We start from the raw sequence: 23,783 nt of genomic DNA, 5'->3' as shown, positions 1-23,783 counted from the left end.
TTCATTTGCAGGACAATAATAATATTTTTCTTTTAATTTGTTTTGAAGGGCAAATGCATTACATTTAAAAAAAAGATTGTAATGGGTCCGGCACACCTTTTAGATCAGGAAAATTTCATGAAATCGAAATTCGAATCCCTTTTTTCTCACATGCTTTGCATACGTCTATCTCATTCTCTCGCACTCTTCTTCTTCTTTTAAACATCACGCTAAATTCAATTTAGCTTAATCGAATTTGGTATGCGAAAGAATAAGATAGTCATATGCAAAACATGTGAGAACGAAAGGGATGCGAATTTCGATTTCATGAAATTATCCTGATCTAAAAGGTGTGCCGCAGCCATAAAGCCATAATTTCAAAAGTTCCATTTGATCTATTTTCGAGTATCACTCACTGATCCATTGAAAAGCTCCTCAAAGTGAACCATTCAAAGTATCAAAATTTGATTCTTTTGCAATGGATCAAAATGATCTTTCAAAAAAAAAAAGGATAAAAAATAAAACATTTGAAATGATGGATTATATTTGATTCACCAAAAGGATCGCGAATGAATCAAAATGATCCACCTTTTTTTTACCAGTGTATGATACTTTTATGAATTCGATTCTGACCGGGACCCGTTGTTTTATTTGAAAACGTGAAAAATGTTCATTTTTATTAATCTTCTTTGTAAAATTTAAAAAAAAAAAGAACACCATAGAAATCTGTAATGTACTTTGTCATATCATTATTTATCGCGGAGTTTTAGGAAATAATGATTCTGTGATTCCATTTGATTCTGGTAATTCCATTTCCATTTAACTTGATTCCAGTGATTCTTGCAGGAATATCATTTCAGATTCTAATAGAATCTTATGAGTGATTCCGTGGATGTTATGGATTCTGATGGTAAAATATATCGGTATTCCAAACCTGAGTAACCCCTTGAAGTAATTAAGCTTAAATCCGATCAAGTATTCCATAAACAGGGTTTCTAAACTGTCTCCTGTAGCCAAAGATGCCTCAAAGTTACCAAAAATCGAAAATTCGGTGAAATAGGGACACGGTAACGTGATAACTCTTCTGAATGTATCGTTTAATCTTCATTAGAATATGGTCGAACTGTTGAATAGACATAATTCTTTTATAATAATAATAATAATATTGCTGGCACAACATTCCATGAAGGAACTAGGCCTTCCCGTAAGGGTACTTCTAGATCTAGAACACAGATTGTGATTTTTTCTTGTCCGGGATGAGATTGTCAGTCCCATGCCACGTGGAATCTAGTGCAGAAAAATTCCTGGTGACCTAAAAGGGGATTCGAACCCGGTACACTTGCATCATAGACCGAGTGCTCTACCACTTGACCCATTGAGTGCCCAGTTATGGAATTTGTCAGTTGAAAAGTGATAGTTAATTAAGTTAATTAAAGTTGGAGACGATATTTTGTTAATTTTGCAACAATATTGGCATAAAATCCTGCGGTAGGATGCTTTTGATATGGCGGATTGGTGCCCTATCGCCTCTTCTTATCACTTTATCACTCTTTTTCGAACGAACCTTTCTTTCTTAATTTGAATATTTTTCCCCTGGAAACAATCTAATTCCAAATATTTCTTACTAAAAATTCAAAAAAAAAAAAAAGAACACTTCATGAGTAGCCTTATTAGAATGAACAGAATATTTTTTGTTTTCTGTTTTCTTTTTTTTTTAAATAACTTTTTAAAAATGCTGTTTTTTTCCTCATGATTTGAGAATTTACCGAGAATTTTTTCTTATGTTTTCTCTAAATTTTTGTTTTTTCGTTTTTAATATTCTCAATTTTTTTTTATTTTTTGGGTTTTTCTTTTTGTTATTAATCAGATCTCGGTTTATTTTCTATTTTTTTTTGTTTGTTTCTCAAAAAAAAAATTGATAAGTAAATTTAGCCTAGTATTTTTATATTTTTCTCCCGTTTTTTTTTTAAACTCTTCTCTTCTTTCATCTCTTAATTAATTTTTTTATTTATTTAGTTTTTTCTTTTAAATATTATTCACTATGCTTTGTACAGAGACGAATTTGCTGAATTTGATATTAATAGTGTATTATTTTTTCTGTTTTTTTTGCCTTTTTCTTTTTTTTGTTTAAATTAATTATTCTTTAAATATTTCTATCTTCCCTTTTCTCTTATTTTTTATTTTTACTTTTTTTTGTTGTCTCAGATAATTTCTTCCCTATCAAATGGGGACTTTTCGAAATAACAGACTTTTTTTTTATTTAATTTCGAAATATGAACAATTAATTTTGATGGAAAGGTGAGAGAATAAAAAAAGAAAAATAGAATATAGATATTGACTAATAATAAATAGAAAATTTTTCTTGCTTTTTTCTTTTATGTTTTGTTAGTTAAATAAATTATAATCCTATAAGTCGCTTTGTCTTTTGCTTCAAATTAGCGCAATCCCGACTTCCCCCTTTGTTTTTCTTTAAATATTTCCTTCTCCTTGCTTTTTTGTTTATTTTTTTTTTCTTTTAGTTTTTGTCTATTTTTACTAATTTAGTCGCACCTAACCTCAATCTTTTTTTTTTGCCTTAACCCTTGCTTCGTCTTCTAAATAATTTGTATTTGTTTCTTTTTTCTCTTTTCACTATATATATTTATTTATTAATTTATTCTTTATTTTTATTTATTTTTTAATAAGTACATTTTGAAGAAAAAACACGCTTCATCCAAATCACTGACTTCACAATAAGGTTGAAAAATAATTTAGCCCCCTTTTGGACAAAAAAAAAAAATAGCTAAGTTTCCCCGAAAAAAAAAGAAAAATTAACAAGAGAGAGACATAGAAAGAGAGATAAATGATTATATAACTAATTATTGCTTTATCCAGAGTTTTTTCGTCTTTCCTTCTAAAGAAAAAATAAATTCAACAAAAATAAAAATTCATAAATATTGAAAGATGTCCCTTTCTTCATCTCTTTTAGCAAGGAAATACAAGATTGTCTTTGATAGAGTTTATCATTTTCATGAGACATAACCAATTCTGTAAATAAAATGCGCAAAAAAATGAAGTTACTTTATTTCCTTGTGATATTCTCTTCCCCAAAACTAAAAAAAAAACAAACAAAAATACCTGCAAAAGGGGGCCCTTGCGAATTCAACAATAAAAAAAAATACCAATAATTAATTTCACAAAAAGAAAAAAACCGTGAAGGAGAAGAATAACTAAAAAAAAATCAATAATAATGTAAAAATAAAACTGTAAACTTAATCCCTTCACGATGTTCCATGGCTATTCTTCTGTGAACTATCAATGACTGGGGCCTTGGCCTCGTCACTTGGACTCGGAGTCGGTGGAACATCCTTTCTCGGTGGCATCCTCTCATTGATGGCATCCAAACCTTTGGCTTCAGCAAAGGATGTTATTTTGTGGTTTGGAGAGAAACCCTGAAGAGCTGTTGCAGGAAAAAAAAAGAAGAAAAGAAAAAACAGTTAAAAATATTTAAAAAAAAAAAACCATCAGACATTTCCAACAGTTTCCATAGGAATTTTCCCCACTTTTTTTCCGTGCACCCCATTTTTTATAGGGCACACGGACAATTTACTAAAGAGCTACCCAATAAGAAATGCATCCACCCGGGAATGGCAGAAGGAATATTTCCATGGAGTTCCCATGGAAATACAGTAGATTCTCGCTAATTCGGCTCTTTTAAGTTCCAACTACCTTTTTCTAAGCAAATATGCTCAATTTGGCCTTGCTTTGTCTCAGTTATGATGTTATTTTGCATTATTCCGTGTAAACAGACGGAATTTCCACGAATTTTTTTTTTTTATTCCGGACAAAAATTCCGGATGGAAATTCCCATACTGAACTGTCAAATTTTTACCATCTCTGCTCTATGCGCCACTGCTGGCGGACTTCATGCACAACACAAAAATGCTCAGAAGATTTGAATTTCAAATTGTATTTTTTTTCCGAATACAGTAGACTCTCTCTGAATCGGCAATATGGGGCAAAATGTCATCCGGTTTAGCGATAGAATTGAGCGTCAAAGCTTTTTGTAAATTGTAGTGGCGTATAGCAAGAAAGTTTCTAGGGAGGTTAGAGATATGGTAAAGGAAGCTAAAGATTCGTATTATAGCAATGAGCTTTATCGTAATAAGACTGATTATCGTAAGTGCTGGGCACTCATGAATGAAGTCGCATTGAGGGGTAGGGCTCCGAACATTATTGAGAGTGTCAAGTCTGGAGCTGGTTGTATTCTCACTGATAGAAATGAAATCAGCAATGAATTTAACATTTTTTTTGTGAACATAGTTCAGCAACTAACGGCAGGCATTACACCACCAGCTGGATTTTCCTCCCATGAAAAATCTGTTGTCCGGAGCTTTTTCTTTGCTCCGGTAACGGGCTCTGAGGTGCTTAAAACGATACAAGGTCTCAAGAACTGCGCTCCTGGCGTTGATGGTATTCCAGCTGCTTCTCTTAAGCGAGTGGCTTTTAACATTGTGGATGTTTTGACTTATCTGGTGAATCTCTCCTTTGGCTCTGGGATTTTTCCTGAGAATTTAAAGAAAGCTATGGTGCTCCCACTTTTCAAGAAGGGTGATAGGGAGGCGATGTCAAACTACAGGCCCATCTCTCTTTTAACCTCAGTTTCCAAAGTATTTGAAAGGCTGGCACATTATCGTATCTACAATTTCTTGGCATCCAATGAATTTTTGTCTGATGCCCAACATGGTTTTAGGCCGGGAAGGGGTTGTGAGGATGCCTTGCTGAGGTTTACCGGTGCTCTCTGGAACGGAATCAATGATGAGCACACAGCGGAAACAGCGAGTTTATTCGTCGATTTAACCAAAGCGTTTGACACTGTGGATCACGCGATACTGTTGGAAAAGTTTGAGATGGCTGGTTTTAGAGGTGTACCTTTAAAATGGCTGGAATCTTATGTTTGTGGGAGGTCCCAGCAGGTCAGAGTGTTTCCGGATGGAATTAGTACCCCGGCTGAGTGCCTCTCAGATGTGCCTCAAGGATCCGTTTTAGGCCCTTTAATGTTTTTGGTCTATATAAATAGTCTGCTTTGCATGGATCTCGCTGGAAGTGTTACTGCTTATGCGGATGACATTGCTCTTGTGTATAGCGGAGTTAGTGGCTCTGTGGTTCGAGGCGACATGGCGTCTGATTTGAGTCGCATAAGTGGGTGGCTGTGTTACCACAGAATGATTATGAGTCAGAAATCGGTAGCTATGAGCTTTGGAGGGAGAGGTCCTGAAGATGGTGACCATGTTATTGCTCATTCATGGAATTGTGAGAGGATTTCCGGCGCTGGTTGTGCGCCAATGTGCATAAAGCTTTATTTTGTCCGAAATTATAAATATTTGGGTATGTTCCTGGACAACGAATTAAAGTGGAGCGAACACACGACAATGCTGCGTAAGGATCTCAAATGTTTAAACAGGCAACTTTACAGGCTGCGTTCGTCCTGCTCACCTGAACTGTTACGGGCTTTTTACTGTGCTATTGGAGAGTCCAGATTGAGGTATGGATTGCTGTGTTGGGGTGGTGCAGCTGATGTCAATCTACGCCCAATATCCGTTTCTCAGAAAGCCTTAGTCAGAACTATGTCGTTTGTCAACAGACGGCACTCTTCGGGTCCCCTTTTTAGACTATGGAATCTTCTACCGTTCAAGTGCCTGTTTGTATATAGAGTGTCCTCATTTTACTTTAAGAATTGTGGAGACCACCTATATTTTGTGAGAGAAGGTAATCCCAGAAGAGCTGGTATGCTAACGTTGCCCAGACCACGTTCTGAATCATTTAGGAGATCCTTCAACTACCTTGCGCCGCTCATTATCAACAATCTCCGGAGATTAGTGAACCCAATGAACTTAAAAGCAGTTAGACATTTTCTAGATGGTGGGGTTCCAGTTCTGAATGACATTTTATACTCTAGATATGTGCATTAGGAGGTGTTTCTCTAGTGAAGTGCTGATTTCTGAACTTTTGAAATTTTTTTTGACTTTTTGAACTTTTGTGGTGCCTCACTCCCGGCTCTTTTTTGACCCAGCTTTATGGTGATTAGCTATTTTAGTTAATAGTTATTGATATTTTTTGTTAATTTTTTTTTGTAGTTTTTTTTTAGTATAAAAAACACCCACTTTTCCAAACAGCCTTTTGGCTCGGAAGTGGTTTTACTACTCTCTCTTATGTCTGGCCTATTCCCAATGTAATTGTAACAATGACTTTGTAACAAATAACATACAGTCTGTGAAAGAACGTTTCCATCGTTTAGTCCTGGAGACTGGAATCAACGCTAAGACGGCGATGGACGCATGGGAAGGGGGGTAAAAAGACGTAATGAGATGAAAATAAATTGAATTGAATTGAATTGAAAAAATTGAAAATTCCACAAAAAGCTCTCAATTATAAAGAATGACGATAAAATAGGAAAAACTACAGCGAATTTGAGCAAATTACCTTGATAATTAAACGTGAAAATTGTCAAAAAAATTTGTCGCCCGATTGAAAAAGAGCCGATTGCGTGAGAGTCTACTGTATAAATAACGGAATGTGTATTTAGAAGATATTTCACGTAGGGGAAAGTGACCATGCTTGATAATGTCCAAGCTTGATAATAACTAATTTTTTCCTATGTTAATCAATAATTGTGACTCATGGCAATATATTTTAATAGCTGGTCCTAAGCCTCACATTTCCTGAAAAAATTAGGAGCCTAGCCCTTTGTTCCTAGTTCCAGGAAGCAAAAATCGAAAATAGACCCAAATCTGTAATTTCTACACTGAGAAAAAAAATAAATGTTAAAACAACTTTTTCCGTCGGATTGAAATTACCCCTTGCGGGATAATCCGAAAAATCATCCCGATTATACTTTTTAGTCATAGTTGCATGAAATATCCATTCCTACTACCCTTATTTCGCATTCCGTAAAGTCCAAATTATTGCCACATGGTGCGCTAGTAGCGTGTGTCATATTTTTCTTCAGTCAAGCGCTGTCAGTCAGTGAATAAAGTGCAAGTTGCGATGGAGGAGCGTGAAAAAAGTGCTGAAAGGGAAAACCCTGATATTGTAAAGATTGTGGAAGACTGGGGGATCTCCAACAACGGAATTTCCCGTCTTTTAATGTGTGGAATACGCGGACGGGAGCATCTGGAAGCTCTGGGTGACGCAACAATAAGCAAAATTTTTTGCGACGACACCTATTTAGGTGATTGCGTGGTTTTTTGAATCAAATTGAGACAATGGATACTGTGCAATGGGGTAAGTTTTAACGTCAATCATATCTGATAACTTTCTCTTCAATTAACACCTTGAAAATATAATATTAGACGTATTTGCATGTGTTTGAAATAGAAGAAAAGAAAGTATCGCATCAATTGTATGGCGGCCGCCATTTTGAATTAATCCACTGTGAACAAAATATTGGCCTTATGATGCAAGAGGATAAAACTAACATTTTTCGTCATACCAGATACTCTTTTTAGGGGTAAAAACCTATTTAGCACTATTTAAGACTAATTTTACTTATATTTCGGGGTAAATGTTTGGAAAGAATAAAATAACTGCTCTTTTAAAGTGATATTTACATCTTTTCTAAACTTCCGAGTAAAACAATTTTGAAATTATTGATATTTTTTTCAGAGTAAGGATTAAATTTTATGTGTTGAATTGTATTATATTTTACTCTCATCTGATTTACTAAACTTCCGTGTCTATTCATTTAATTTTCATTTTCATTCAAATGATTTAGAGTAATTTCTATTTTATATTTTTTAGACTGAAGATTTGGCAAATCCAGAAAATGTTGTGCCACCCCATCCAGTCCCCAATCCAAATTACGGAAACAAATTACTGTTCTATTCAGGTGGACATTGATTTTGAGACCATGTTCTCTCAAGTTGAAGAATCTCCCTCTGAGAAACTTGCGCAACTTAAAAGGAAACTGATACCGCTTTTTGGAATGGAAATCAAAGATAAATCCAGTAAAGGACTTCTTAAAAAACTTGGCGATTCAAGCACAAACGAAGGTGCACATGAATTCTTTAACTATTTCCATTCGTCATGTAATACCACAATTTTTATCAAAATTAATTTCCAACTTTAATTCTTAATTCTTGAGAGAAAAATATAATATGATTTTTTTTTTAAATATTTTATAATCAGAGATTTTCATTTTATTTTTTTGTTGTTGACGATTTTCATAAATTTATTTGATTTTATAGACTCGCAAGGATGCATTACGAGTTTGCTTATCAACGCTCTAATCCTTCCTGATCGTGAGTGCGGAAACAAGAAGCCCACAATTGCAGATGCCCAACGTCAGATGGTTTTCCGAGTGAATTCCAGAAAAGAATTGGAGAAACTTATAAGTGAACAAAACAACGATTTTAAAATCATTGCTGTCGGTCAGGATCTCACAGCCATCACTGAAGTGTATGTCAATTGCGGACCAATTTTTTACAAGATGTCGTCATTCTCAAGAGCCATGGAACTCCTTATAAAGCTGAATCTTCTACTTCATATTGACTATCCCAGAAAATGCAGATATGCTTGGAAAGTTATTATTATTATTATGATTATTTATTTCAATCAATACCAATAGGGTCCGCCCCTCTTACATGGTTTGAAGAAGAAAGAAATTTAGGGAAAAAAATGACAGAAAAAAAAGAAAAAAAGGAAAAAGAAAAACTAATTTAGCCTGATCCAGTCTGGTAGAATCTAGCGATGCCGATCAAAGATGATCGGGCATGCAAAGGAAGGGAGTTGAACAAGACAACCCCGTCGACAAAAATAGTTCGCGATAGCTGGTTAGAGTGAGCTCTCGGCACCAAGAGTCCCCGAACCCTGGCAGAGGCCCCAGGAATCAGAAGTGAGGTCAAGTAGCGCGGACGACCCGATGAAATCAGACGAAACAGAAAAGAAACCGCTCTCTGACGGAGGAGTGATGGGAGATCACAACCCACCAGAATGTTGCGGTGCCTAGAAATATGATCCCGAGGGCCGAGACCACAAACGTATCTGATGCAGTTGTTAAAGGTCACCGCTAGACGCCTTAGTGTTTCGCAGTCAGCTGCGAAAATGAGTTCAGCACCGTAAGTAATCACTGGGATGAGAAGAGATCTGACGAGGAGTAGACGAGTGTTAAACGGCGTGATTTCACGGAAGCGTCGGAGTGTGCGAAGAGTGCCATAAATCCTCTGATTAATGTGAGAGACATGATCAGACCATGTAAAAGAGGAGTTAAAAACGACGCCTAGATTGCGTGCCCGATCAACAAATGGGATGGGTTGCCCATAGATAGTGAGAGGAACTGAAGGAGCAGCTAAGGGCTTCTTAGAAATTAAAAGAGCCTGAGACTTTTTGGGATTGAGAGCTAAGCCATTTAAAGAAGCCCAATTTCCGATACAAAGGAGATTGCTGTTCACATGAGCTGATACAGCCTGAAAGTCGGAAGGGTCCCCAGCAGCATAAATTTGCATATCATCAGCGTAAAGATGATACGAACATTGACGCAAAACTGAAGGCAGATCGTTTATAAACAGGGAAAATAAAAGTGGACCAAGCAGAGAACCTTGTGCCACACCACAGCGAAGACCTGCAGGTTCCGAGAGCTTGTTACCGATCTTTACCCTTTGAGAGCGGCCTTCGAGGTAAGATTTAACTAAATGAACAGCAGTAGAGGAGAAATGGAAAAGATTATAAAGTTTGAAACAGAGCAACTCATGAGGGATGCTGTCGAAGGCCTTGGAAAAATCCAGAAGTACAAGCAAGACAAAATTGCGATTGTCAAGTGACAAAGCAATGTCATGCTGTACCCTGAGCAGAGCGCTAGTAGTACTGTGACCACTACGAAATCCTGATTGAAGGTCAACAAGCAGTCCCTCAGAGTTCAAGTAGGTAGTTAGTTGCTTGAGAAGCAAAGCCTCGAATACTTTGGATAGGACGGGAAGGAGGCTGATCGGCCTAAAATCAGAGGGGCCAGATGGGTTACTAACCTTAGGTATAGGAATAACTAATGCCGACTTCCACAGGGCAGGGAAAGAGGAAGAAGCGATTATAAAGTTAAAAGTTTCAGTCAGTACTGGCAGTATAACAGGAAGAATCAGTTTGATGAACGCTAAGGATACCTCATCATCCCCCTGAGCATCGGATTTAACACGCGAGACCGCAGTTCTAGAAGGGTTTTGTTTTAGTCATGCTACTGAAAGGGTGTATGACCCAAAAGTACAAAATTTACTCAATAAGCTCAGTTAAACTGAAACAAGATGCATCTTGAATGTTTCATCTGCAATATTCAATTGAAGAAAGAAAATCAGCTTTTTATTCATTTAAGCAAAAATCACAAGTCACCAACCGATTATGACTATAAGTGTATGGACCGAAATTGCAATCAAGTCTTCCAAATCTATTTCAGGTATCGTACCCATATTAAAAATCTCAATAAGTGCTCAGTATCTGGCAAAATTCGAACTGAAGACATAACCATTAAAAATACATACACTAACATACCAAACCAGTCCAATTTATTATCAGATTCAAACCCTCAAGTTATATACAGACCCACAATCTAAATTTAAAGAATCACAGTTAAAATTTTCATTATCACTACAGAAGGAAACATTACACGAAAAAATGTTGTGAAAATTCAAAAAAGAATTAAAGACAATATAGTTGAACCCATTTTGACAGACCTAAGATCTTTTCTCTCATATATATCTGCAAATAAACAAACAGGATTTCTGACACTTACTAATGGAATTGAAAATGCATTTGAAGTTACCAAGTCTGAATACAAATTTCTAAATCATTTAGAAGAACAATCTTTGTACAAAAAACCAATTAATTTTATTTTAAATAATGAAATATCCGAAGAAGACGTACGAAATGACAAAATAGATCTGACCAAATTCCAAGGATGTGTTCATGATATCGATTTTCAGTTAATGAAATTTTTCGAATGTGGGATCAACTTAGAAATTACATTTCAAAACATTGAAAAGTTAAAAGAAGAAGACATTCATAATCATTTTATTAATTTCTACTGTTGGAAAAGCAAAATGGAAGGATTTAGAGATAAAATACTTTTTCAATACATTAAGGTGGCTTGGCAAAGTGGGAGAGCACCAAAGGACTGGCAAGTTGGGGTCATTGTACCCATATTCAAGAAGGGAAACAAGAAAGATTGCTCCAATTATAGGGGAATTTCCCTTCTGAGTTTGCCCGGCAAAGTGTATGCCAAAATCCTTGAGAGAAGATGCCGAGAAATAGTCGAACCCAGACTGGGTGAGGAACAATGCGGTTTCAGACCTGGTAGAAGCACCACGGATCAGCTTTTTACCCTGAGGATGATTGTCGAAAAGGCTTGGGAGTATGCAATTCCACTCTATGCTTGTTTCATAGATTTGGAAAAAGCATATGACCGAGTACCGAGAGAACAACTTTGGGATGTACTGCACGAGTACGGACTGGATGAAGAATTGGTAGGAGCCATTCAGTCATTGTACAGAGACTGTAGTAGCTGTGTTCGTGTAAACGGATCCAAATCGGAAGGTTTTCAAGTGGGTGTTGGACTGCGCCAAGGGTGTGTTCTATCACCATTGTTGTTCATAATATACATGGACAAGATTATGGAACGCAGTCGGGGGCGGAATGCGATTCGTATTGGGGATTTCAGGGTGAGCCATCTCCTCTATGCAGATGATTTGGTTCTTTTTGGATCTTCCGAAGAAGAGCTTCAGCGCACACTTGACCGATTTGTAAATGTTTGTGCCGAAACAGGTATGAAGGTGAACGACAAAAAGTCGGAAGTAATGGTGATTTCCCGACAATCTGTGGAATGCACTCTACATGTTAGTGGAGACTCATTGACACAGGTGGAGAAGTTCAAGTATCTCGGGGTGTTATTCACGAGTGATGGTAGGATGGAGGCAGAACTCTCGTCGCGAATCGGTCAGGCTTCTGCAGTAATGAGGGAGTTTGGCAGAAGCGTGCTGAGGAAGGTCGAGCTTAGTCGATCTGCTAAATTATCGGTTTTCAAAGCTGTGTTCATTCCTATTCTCACCTATGGTCATGAGATTTGGGTAATGACCGAAAGGGTAAGATCGCGAGTACAAGCTGCCGAGATGAGGTACCTTCGAGCGGTTAAGGGAATCACTCGTAGAGATCGAGTGAGGAATGTGGCCGTTCGTGAGGAACTAAGAGTCGAGGAGCTGCTTCTTCGGGTTGAGAGATCACAACTTCGATGGTATGGACATGTTCAACACATGAATGAAGAAAGATTCCCCAGAAAAGCTATGCAAGCCATTGTGAGGAGACCTCGGCCTCGAGGCAGACCTAGGACAAGGTGGCTGAATCAAATTCAGAATCTTGCCTTGGAACGCCTCGGGATCGAACCCGAACATCTTCCTGAAGTGGCGGAGGATCGACAAGCGTGGGCTGCTAATTTGGATGTCATGGGCCCGCGACCCCAATAGGGATAAGCGGTTGAAAATGAATGAATGAATACTTTTTCAAATATTTTAAAATTTTTCATATAACATAAATAAATATATATTTCACATGACAGTAAGTTGTTCAGAATTGTGGGAATTATTTTGGAAAATGATACTTTTTATCTTATTATCCGTTCAGTAAAAGTTTCATTCGTCCAAAAATATCAATCATACAAATATCTAAAAGATGAAATTGAATAGAGAGTTATAAATCCAGAAAATACTAGTTATTCCGTAGAAGGGATTAAAAGCAATGAAAATATATATATTCGATTATTCAACTAAGAAACACGAAACAAATGAAAGTGAATTTCCCTGAAAAATGTTAACAGAAAAGTTGTGATATTAAAAAAATGAAATGTGATATGAACTTGTGTATTCATCAAAGTTTTTGAAAAAAGAAATAATAAAATATTATAAAACATGACAAAATGATTTTTTCAATGATGTAGTAATGTTATTTTTACCTTTAAAATCAAAATTCATATTTATCCGAAAACCCTCAAAAAATGTTGATTATACCCCAAATATCAAAATAAAAATTTATCCGAAAATCTGAAAAAAAGTTGTCATTACCCTGAAATATGAGTTATTTTAACATTATAATCATATTACTCCGAAATAGAAGTAATATTAATCCGAAAAAAATGTTAAGTCAAATTCACCCCTAAGAAATGTTACTGATATGATGAAAAAAATGTTAAAATTACACTCTTTTTTTTCTCAGTGTACGTACGCTTTTTTCCTAGGAATTTTACCCTGGGGAAATGTGGAAATTTCCAATGGAGTTCCATGGATACTCCCAGGGACATTATTTATAGGGAGACTACCCAAGAAGCAAAATAGCTGCCTTATAGAACCAAGTATTAAACAAGTCTTTTAGTGCACTTTTAAAAGACTTAAAGTGGGAATTTTCTGTTGAAATTCCTATAGAAGCTCTTAAGATCCTTAAGAGTGCGCCACTTTACTTATAGTAATCTCAGTGATGGAATCAAGAGCGTTATAAGTAAATAAAAAGATTTTTGATTCTATAGTGCCTTACTTAAGGAATTCTACAAGACTATATTAAGAAAAAATTGTTTCTTGGGTACCTCACTTTCTGGGACAAGTTAAAGTTTAGGAAATTTAATGGACTATAAATCCGTTTCTATATAACCGAATTTGATGATTAAGGGTGCAAATGAAAGGTCTTGGAAAATACTACAATCCTCTCTGAGTATTATAATTTCGACTTACCATTCTTGAGAGATGTCTTTCCACCAGAAAGGGCTCCCAATGGTAGGGCACCAGTTGGGGTCAATCCCTTGAGCTGAAGTACAGATTCTGATTCTTCCCTGCAAAAAAAAACACGACAAAATGAACAAAAACGTTATTAAAATAGTGAAAAAATGGAAGATATCTTTTTAAAAAACTAACCTCAAAACTGAGAAAACTCGTGCCATCTTTCCAATAGCTCGAATCTTATTGCGAATAACTTCCTTACGCAGATTAGCTGCATTTCCTGCAATTTTACGATTAACCACTATTGTTTTATTTATTCGAGAAAATACAAAATAAACAAAAATTTATTAAAAAAAAAAACAGAGATTAAAATTAAAAGGACTATTTTGAAAAATTTTTCTATGTCTAAATGAGAAAAAGACATAGATAACCGATTAATATAATTGCAATAGAGTCTATTTAATAGAATTGTACACATTATTTATTTTTTTTTTAAATTTATTTTAAAGTTATTTTTGCAAAAATGGTACAATTGTATTAAATTTTTACTACAATTCACATTATCTAAAAACATTTAAATGTCAAAAATTCCCAAAAGACTTAAGGTCTCAGAGGAATTAAAATTTACAAAAAAAAAAAAAAACAGAAATTACAAATATATTTACAATTTTATACGAATTAAATACAATACATTGTGGATTATAAATTGGATTTAAAGCCATTCACAACAAAGCATATTTAATTTATTTATTTTCATTTTTTCTATTTTGTTTTTTTTTTTTTAGTTAATAACAATAATTAAACACAGAAAGCACAAGGATTGAGAATATGGAAGACATTTAAAACAAAAACAGAAAAATTTAATAAAAAATTCCATGCAGGCAGTTAAACAAAATTAAAACAAAAAATTAAAACAAAATTTAAAAAAGAATTTAAAAAAAAAATAGAATAGGTTCTCCCGCCAATAAAAGAAAATTTAATAAAAAAAAAATACAAAAAAAACAATTAAAAAATAAAATAAAATTTGGATATTAAATTGTCCTGTCATGCTGTCAGTCAATTTTGCGGGCGGGGGGGGGGGGCAAGGGGGGGTTAGTCACTATCTTTGAAAAACAAAAATAAACAAATTTTACTTCACTTAAACACTGAAAAACTTTGTTTTTGCCAGAGATTTTGGGGTTTAAATAGAGGATTAAATCGGTTTTTAACAAGACACGCGGCTAATAAGGGGCAGGGTGGGTTACTTTAGAGAAAAAAAAAACATTAAAAAAAAAACATATTTAACAATTAAAAAAAGAAAAAATTAAAAAAAAAAGTCAAAAAGGAGAGGGTTTTTAGATATATTCAAGCAATTATTCGAAAATATTTATTCATTAAAAAGAAAAAGAAAAATAAAACGAAAAATAAAATAAAACATACAATAAAAAAACAAAAAATTAAACATATTACAAATTTACAAATATACAACACATCCTCTCCACTAGGAGAGATTAAATCCATTTCTTTTCTTTTTTTTTAATTTAATTTTTCCAATTACTTAAATTGCTTTTTCGTTTTTTTTTTCTTTTTCTTTTTAAAATATTTAAAAAATAAAAAAATAAAATAATTTTCAAGTGGGTAGGGATATAATATATATATATATATATATATATATATATATATAGACACTACAAGGTTTTACATTACAAGGAAAAAAATCACAGACTTATTGTAATATATATTTTGCTTAATTTGTATTTAAAAATGTTATATTTTTTTCTTGTTGTTAGACGGTTAGACACAAACAAAACAGTTGATACTGATTTAAAAGACAAATAAAATAATTATTTGACACAGAAGACAGAGTGAGATTTCTTCATAATATCCTTTTTTTCTAAATAAGTTTTATTTATTTTTTTAATTTCCGAAAAGAAAATTGACAAACTAAAAATTTATTCCTTTGTACTGTTCGAACCATGACATTAGCTCTGAAAAATTCAACCAGTTTTAGTATAATTTTTTCCCACTTTTCGTAGACATTTCACGAGATATCTCCGAAACTACGTAGGTTGCCAATTTAGGGTTTTCGGTTGCGTCTTCATTATTAAATTGGCTTTCATTTTGTATTAGTATTTTTTACTAATTCATTCTACAATGACAGAAAACAGCTAATAAAGTCAAAAATCTTTTCGGCTCGAACTCCATAGAGAGTTAATACAGTGTGTCAGCTCGTTGCCACGCCCACACGTCAGGCATTTACAGATACTGACGCCTAACCTTCGGGAGATTTTCAATTTTTCTTATAAAATAAAAAACAAAACAAAAAAAAACAAATCACTTAGGGTAAGTGTGCCAAATTTCGGCATAGTTGCATGCAAGCGTCAAAGTTTCAAGTTTGAAATGTAATATCTTTAATTGAAATTGATTTTTTTATTCTTTCTTTTGTAAGAGTGTTGCTTGGAACCTTGTAAAGAGTTTACCGTCTTTATTTACTCTAAAATCATTCTTAATACATTTTAAAATAAATAAAAAGGGACAGATAATCCTAACCGGCTTATGTAGGTGAGATTCTTAACGTGAGCTAACTCGGAGTGCATGCAAATTCGATTTGGAGCTGAAGTTGGGAGACGCCATTCAGTTATCTTGAATCAAATTCGTGAAATTATGCAAATTTTGTATTTAAACCAAAATATCAAGGATTTGGGTGAACTAACAGAAAAGTGATATATGAGTGAAATTTAGACCAGAATGTTCTCTATAATTTTCCCATAGAACATGATCTCATCGATTACTCAGAAGCCAAGATAAGCGAGGTTTTTTGTTTCTTAACTCGTTTTTTCATCCAGAGTGCCCCAAGTAGTCATTTGTTGAGCTTCAACTATTTCAAAGAATTGTTGTATTTTGTGGGACTTTCCATTTAAAACCCTATTTTAAGTGTCTTGGTGGAGTAGAGGCAGTCAAATTGGCATCTGAGTGATTTCAAAGCGTTATTATTGGAAAAATCAATTTTTTCACACTTAAACGGCAAAATCGGAGTGATAGCGTAGTCTGAGTGGAAAATGATGTATAGACGAAATGTAGAGACAAATGTGTTCTACAATTGTGTCGAAGTAATCATCAAAATCGGTTTAGCGACAGTCGAGATAATTGAGGTTATGTGATATTGAAATTGGTTTTTCGACTGTGGCGCCCCTGGTGTTGGTTCCACGAAGTTCAAATATTCTAGAAAGTTGTAGCATTTGGTGAGATCTTTCGTTTAAGCCCTCACTCATCAAAATCGGTCACATAGAACCGGAGATATGATTTTTTGAATTTTGTGAACTTTGACCCCTCATATCTCCGGTTCTGTTTTAACCACAGCGCGCATACGCACCATTTTGGAAACGTCCTAGACTGGACTACAACATACTAAAATTTCATTAACTTGCACAATGCCGTTTTTGAGAAAAGTGACTTTGAATTTCGATGAATTTTGACGCTATCACAGCGCCACCTGTGGTGACTTTTTGAACTTCCATCTGAAAGTGCTCATCGAGACGAAACCAAAAAGGTAAAATTTAGGTCGCTATGTTAATTAGAACCGGAGATAGAGGCCGGTCAATGTTCGAACTTTGACCCCTTATAGCTCGGGTCAGGGGTTATGGATCGACTTAAGGTTTTTTTTGTTTGATAGGTATAATCAACGGCTACAACATACTAAAATTTCAGCCCGATGCACAATGGAATTTTTGAGTTATTTAACTTTTAAGATTTAAAAATTTTCTTTTTAAAAAAAGCGCCCCTAGCGGTGGTTTTATGAACTTGCGATGTTAGAAGGGGAAGTGGCATTTCACGAGAGCTTTCCAAAAAGCCCTCACTTTTTAAATTCTGACAATTAGAACCGGAGTTATGGCCATTTTAAGAAATTTTTTTTGGACCCTTATAGTTCGGGTCAGGGGGGTCGGGGGACCTTAAGTTTGGTATTGATGGAAAGCTCTAAGGCCCAGCTATAACATACTAAAATTTGAGTCCGCTGAATGCCATAGGGGCGGAGCTATTGAGAAAACAAAAAAAGGGGGGTCTTCAAAATGGCGGAAGGAGGGGTGGGGGGTGGGGGGTCTATGCACCAAGTTGCAATTTTCACCCGATATATAACCTTTGCCGAAAACCGCAAGTCGATATCTTTTTTAGTTTAGGAGCTATTAAGCTCCAAAGAGCGGCCGGCCGGCCGGCCGGCCGGGAACGTAACTTAGCCACATATATATTCGGAATCAGGAAGTGGCGAAACACATTTTGGCCAAATTTGAGGTCGATCGGACGACATGAAATTTTGTTAGGATTATAGTAGGTGAGATTTTGTTAAGAATCTCACCTAATATAGACATAGCTTTGAGGGGTCAGGGTAAGGGCCAACAGGGTAGGCATTGGTCCTTCAATGTTGCAACTGTGTGGTAACCTGCCAAGTGCTCATGGTGCCTCCCCGCGACGGCCCCTGGGTAACTCTAAACCCATGAGTGCTCTGGTCCTCCTAGAGGGGGTTGGTCGACAGGTTAACAGCCTGTCACCGGGATCCATATACATGGAGAAATTTTCATTGTTAAAAGACGGAAACAGCAGCCTCGGATTGGACAGGAAACTCGGCAACGACATGGCAATCGGACACGGAAAAGAAAAAATGATCTGATGCTAGGGACCTGGAATTGCTTCAGTTTGTTTAGACCAGGCGCAATGCAAGCGCTCATCAATGAATTTCAAAAATATGGTCTGGACTTTTTAGCGATCCAAGAAGTAAGATGGCCGGATGAAGGTAGAGTAATAAAGAATGGTCATGCACTATATTATAGTGGAAGCGCAATAGGAAAACATGAGTTTGGGACAGGAGTGTTAGTCCACAAACGTCTCAAAGGACAGTGTTATTGGTTTCAAACCAATTAATGAGAGGATCTGCAGTATTAGAGTAAAGGGCAGATTCCAGAATTTAACAGTATTTAGTGTGCATGCACCAACTTTAGACAAGGAGGATTCGGTGAAGGAAGAATTCTATTCAGTGCTCGAAAACGAATATGACAAAGCCCCTAGGTATGACACAAAGATTATTCTAGGGGACTTTAATGCGAAAGTTGGTAAAGAAGTATTTTATAGACCAACCATAGGCATGCACAGTCTTCACGACTCTTCGAATGACAATGGCGTTAGACTGGTTAATTTTGCTACTTCGCGTAACTTAAGGATACCATCTACTTATTTCCCAAATAAAGAGATTCACAAAGCAACCTGGGTATCTCCTGATGGCACTACAAAAAACCAGATTGACCACGCGCTGATTGATGCTCGATGAGCGAGTTCTGTATTAGGAGTGAAGTCGTGCAGAGGAGCAAATATTGATTCTGATCATTATTTGGTAAGAATCAGTTTAAGGGAGAGAGTGTCTAAAGCAGATACCTTGCAGAATGACTGTAAAAAATGGAGTATTGACAAACTCAAAAATGATATGATCAATAAAGAGTATATGCGTGAAATGGAAAAGGAGATAAGTCTAAGGAAATTAAATGAGGGTGGTCATGTGGAGCAACAGAAGTCCGCGCACGGCTGCTGAAAGCCAACAAAGCCTATTTCAGTCTATCAAGAGTGTTTCGGTCCAGAAACTTAAGCATAAAGACTAAGCTACTGCTGTATAGGACTATGATCCTGCCAGTCCTCACGTATTCGTCTGAGACGTGGGTCCTCAGCAAACAGAATTGCGAACTCTTAGCCGCGTTTGAGAGAAGGATCCTACGACGGATTTTTGGCCCCATATGTGAGGAGGGACGATTCCGGAGCCTATACAACTATGAGGTGTATGAGCGCTACCGAGAGGTAACTGTCGTCAAGCAAATACGCCTCAATAGGCTCCGGTGGGCTGGTCATCTGGTTCGCAAGGATGAGGACGACCCAGCCTGGAAAGTCTTTAGGGGCGGACTTTATGCTACGAGGAGACGAGGCCGACCCAGCCTCAGATGGACCGACGGCGTGGACCAGGACGCCAACTCATTAGGGGTGCGGAATTGGAGAACAGTGGCGCGTAGCAGGCTCGAGTGGCGACGGGTCCTGAGTCAGGCCAAGACCAGTAATTGGTTGTAGCGCCGGATAAGTAAGTAAGTAAGTAAGTAGGTCATGTGGAGGAAAAGTGGATGGAGCTTAAGGAAACAGTAGAAACGGTTGCACAAAAAGTCCTGGGAGTAGAGAGAGGTAAACCTCGTGAAGATTGGTTTGATGAAGAGTGTATGAAGGTAATCGAGGAGAAGAACATTGCCAGAAAAAGAAAAATTCAGAGAGAGACCAGACAAAACGTGAAAGAATACGAGGACAAGCGAAGACTTGCAAACAAAATCCTGCGCAAGAAAAAGAGAGATTTTAAAAGAGCACAAATTCAAAGAATAGAAGAATTGAGAAGGAAAGAGAATGAAGTGCGAGCATTTTATAGAAACGTGAAGAATCAAAGATATGGCTATCAACCAAGGGCGGTTATGTGCAAGAATGAATCCGGAGAAATCCTGACAAATGTTGAACAGTGTTTAGATCGGTGGGCTGCTTATTTTGAGGAAGTGCCGAATGGAAACGAGTCTGAGGATCAGGGATCAGAGGGAGTCGGTGAGGAATCTCTTGACTTGGGGGACGAGCCACCAGATTACCTAGAGGTCAGGGAAGCTATTATGAATCTGAAGAACAATAAGGCACCAGGGATAGATGGATTGCCGTCTGAACTTCTGAAGGAGGGAGGTCCTAGTCTCTGGCACGCCATTTACGATTTGATACGAGAAATCTGGAGACAGGAAATTTTACCCACTGAGTGGAGGACAGCAATAATATGCCCCATCCACAAAAAGGGAGATAGGTTGGTGTGCTCGAATTTTCGAGGAATTTCACTGCTATGCGGCATGTATAAGGTGCTGTCAAGCATCATCCATAATAGGCTTAAACCCCATAGTGAGAAGGCACTAGGAGAGTACCAGGCTGGCTTTAGGCCAGGAAGATCCACGGTAGATCAGGTATTCTGTCTAAGACAAATACTTGAAAAGTGTACGGAACAGTCCATTGACACGCATCATCTGTTTGTGGATTTTAAACAAGCTTATGACACGATCAATAGGAGCAAACTATGGGAGATAATGAAGGACTTTAATGTCCCCAAAAAATTGATTAAAATGGCGCAGGTCACTCTGGAAAAGACAAATGCCGTGGTTAGAGTGGGTGGCAGATTTTCACGAGGTTTCGAGATACACAATGGACTGAGGCAGGGAGACCTAATTTCACCCATCCTCTTCAACTTTGCCCTGGAGGCAGTGATAAGAGAGTTAGGGATCAATCCTGGCGGTACTATTTTTAATAGATCCGTTCAGACCCTTGCCTTCGCTGATGATGTGGACATTATAGCGAGAAGTTCCAGAGAACTACTATCGACTTTTGCAACTTTAGAGAACTCTGCATCTGAACTGGGTCTCAAGGTGAATGTCGAAAAAACAAAATATATGGTAGCAACAAAGAGGAGTAAAAACATGCAAGATCTAGTTTATGAGGGCAAGAGTTTTGAAGGAGTAAAATCTTTCCAGTATCTCGGTACTCAGGTCAACAGCGAGAATATTGTAGGAGCGGAAATAAAGGCTCGAATAAACAGTGGGAATAAAGCCTTTTTCTGCTTATTGCCCTTATTTAAATCTCGATCGTTGTCTCGCACCACCAAAATTAGAATTTATAAAACTATGTTAAGGCCTGTGGTCTTGTATGGGTGCGAATCCTGGACACTAAATAAGCTTGATGAAGATAGGCTGAACTGCTTCGAAAGAAAAATTCTGCGACGTATTTATGGACCTGTAGAGGAAAGCCGAGGAGAATGGAGAATTCGTCACAACCATGAATTGTATGACTTATTCAACGATCATACAATTGTCGGCATTGCAAAATCATCCCGGCTTAGATGGGCAGGCCATATAATGAGGATGCCAAATAACAGAGTCGTGAGGAAGATCTTCGAAGGCAGGCCAGTTGGATCCAGGACGGTCGGCAGACCGAGAAAAAGATGGGAGGATGATGTGGACAACGATGCGAGGAAGATAAATGTAAGAAATTGGAGAGCTTTGACGAGTAATCGGGAGAATTGGAGGCGCGCTGTGGAAGAAGCCAAAGCCCTACATGGGCTGTAGTGCTGTATAAGTAAGTAAGTAAGACATAGCTTTGGTGCCCTATTTCGGCCACCTTCATTCTCATAGTTCCTTGCCCTTCGGGAATTCTTCCAATATCTTTTTCACGTCATCTCGTTTGTCAAAGCTACATTTTTTTTTGTTATTCTTTTGCATTGTATAATCTCTAGAGTACGTAAAATCTAAAAGTTCATGGAAATTCGAGGAACGAAAAATGTGGCCGAAATTGCAAGCTGGCCGGAATTTGGCACACTTACCCTAGGTCTTCTATTTTACAGCTCGAACTCAAAGAGAGAGCAGTTAATCGTCTTTTTTCTTTCAATTTGTCACTGTTCCGGGGCTTAAACGGTAAGAGATATCGACTTCCGATCTTCGATGACCCCCAATATTTAAAAAAAAAACAATACAGTGCCCGCTCTCTAATCCGGATCGCCGTAATCCGGACAGGTTCCCAACGGTTACATTTAAAATAATTTTGAGGTTATGTATGCACGAGTATTCAGCAATGAAAATGAATTATTCTGTGATGTTTTTTTGTTTAATAAATGAAGTGCAATAGCATAGAATTCTCTAATTATGTATTTTTAATCTTTTTTTAAAACTTTTATTCTAATTCTACAGAAAAAAAACTTGTATTATATTTTCGAGACGTTGAAGAAATTCAAAAAAAATTCCATCCGGATTACGAAGCGGACATCTGTCATATAAGTGCTTAGCACCATTCATAATTTGCAAAATAACAAATCTAAGTCCTATGATTCCATTACAACCGATTGTGTTAAAAAAAAATAGCTTTTAATTTGGTTGATATACTTACGATTCTCATCAACAGATGTTTTGAAACCGGGACCTTTCCTGATTGCCTCAAACTTGCAGTTATTGTCCCTATTCATAAAAAGGGCTCCAAATCCGATCCTAATAATTACCGCTCAATTTCCTTACTATCTATTTTTTCTAAAATAATTGAAAAATTACTCAAATCGCGTTTGGAGAACTTTTTGAATAAGGAAAATATTTTAAGTACTGATCAATATGGGTTTATACGCGGGCGCTGTACGAAGGATGCAATTACAACCCTGGTTGATGAAATTAGTCTCGGTGCCAATAAGGGTGAATGTGTTGCTGCGATCTTTTTAGATCTAACCAAAGCCTTCGACACAGTATCCCATTCTAAGTTGCTTGAGATCTTATCTTGTATAGGAATCAGTGGAATTGGATACGAAATCTTTGAATCATACCTTACAAATAGACGTCAATCTGTCCGTTTGAATGGTGGTTTAAGTGATTTTGGAGTTTTGGAATACGGAGTCCCCCAGGGAACTGTGCTGGGCCCGATACTATTCCTAATATATCTGAATAATCTACTTAAGCTAAATCTTACATGTCGAATTCTGACTTATGCTGATGATTTAGTGCTTGTCTTCAGAGGAGAGACTTGGAGTGAGGTCAGTGCGAGAATGAATGCCGATCTGAGGTCTGTTAGGCTGTGGTTGGATGAGCACTCCCTACTTATAAGTAGTAAATCAAGAGTTGTCAGATTTTTCCTTCCTTGCAATGGTCATGATACGCTACTTTGCCACTCTTCATTGTGCGCTGGAATCTGTGGGGAGTCTTGTATTAATATTCCCCTAGTAGACGAGGTCACATATTTGGGAGTTACTATAGATAGCAGATTGACCTGGAAGCCCCATATTTGTCGTGTAAAGGATTCCCTAGCTCCGATTATTGCCAATGCATTTCAAATAGGAAAATTCTGCCCCAGGGATGTTGCGCGTTCCTTCTACTTTGCATGCGTGCAATCTAGATTACAGTATGGTCTTACCACATGGGAATCTGCCCTTCCCACTAGTTTCAAGTCAATTGAAATGGTTCAGAGAACAGCCATTAGGGCCTTATTTAGAAAAAGGAAATATGACTCATTGTGGCAAACGTTTGTTGATCTGCACATATTGCC

The 23,783-nt window shown here is 36.8% G+C and overlaps 1 protein-coding gene across 4 annotated transcripts in view; it reads right to left on the bottom strand.

The window, feature by feature from the left end:
- Positions 1-1,129: 1,129 nt before the first annotated feature.
- The window catches only part of LOC129808801 (serine/threonine-protein phosphatase 2B catalytic subunit 2-like), a 69,964-nt gene continuing 47,310 nt past the window's right edge, over positions 1,130-23,783 (bottom strand). For 2 of the 4 annotated variants that reach the window (XM_055858700.1, XM_055858702.1), the window contains 3 exons: positions 13,890-13,974; positions 13,710-13,807; positions 1,130-3,418 (listed from right to left, as the gene is read on the bottom strand). In XM_055858700.1, coding sequence (XP_055714675.1) covers positions 3,240-3,418; positions 13,710-13,807; positions 13,890-13,974 — 362 coding nt within the window. In that variant the 3' untranslated portion in view covers positions 1,130-3,239. The remainder of the gene's footprint in view (positions 3,419-13,709; positions 13,808-13,889; positions 13,975-23,783) is intronic. The other 2 variants (XM_055858701.1, XM_055858703.1) reach the window with 1 other exon arrangement.

Source organism: Phlebotomus papatasi, chromosome 5, assembly GCF_024763615.1.
Source record: "Phlebotomus papatasi isolate M1 chromosome 5, Ppap_2.1, whole genome shotgun sequence".
Lineage (NCBI taxonomy): Eukaryota > Metazoa > Arthropoda > Insecta > Diptera > Psychodidae > Phlebotomus > Phlebotomus papatasi.
The sequence above is the reverse complement of the archived record's forward strand: the minus strand, read 5'-3'. Positions and strand labels throughout refer to the sequence as shown.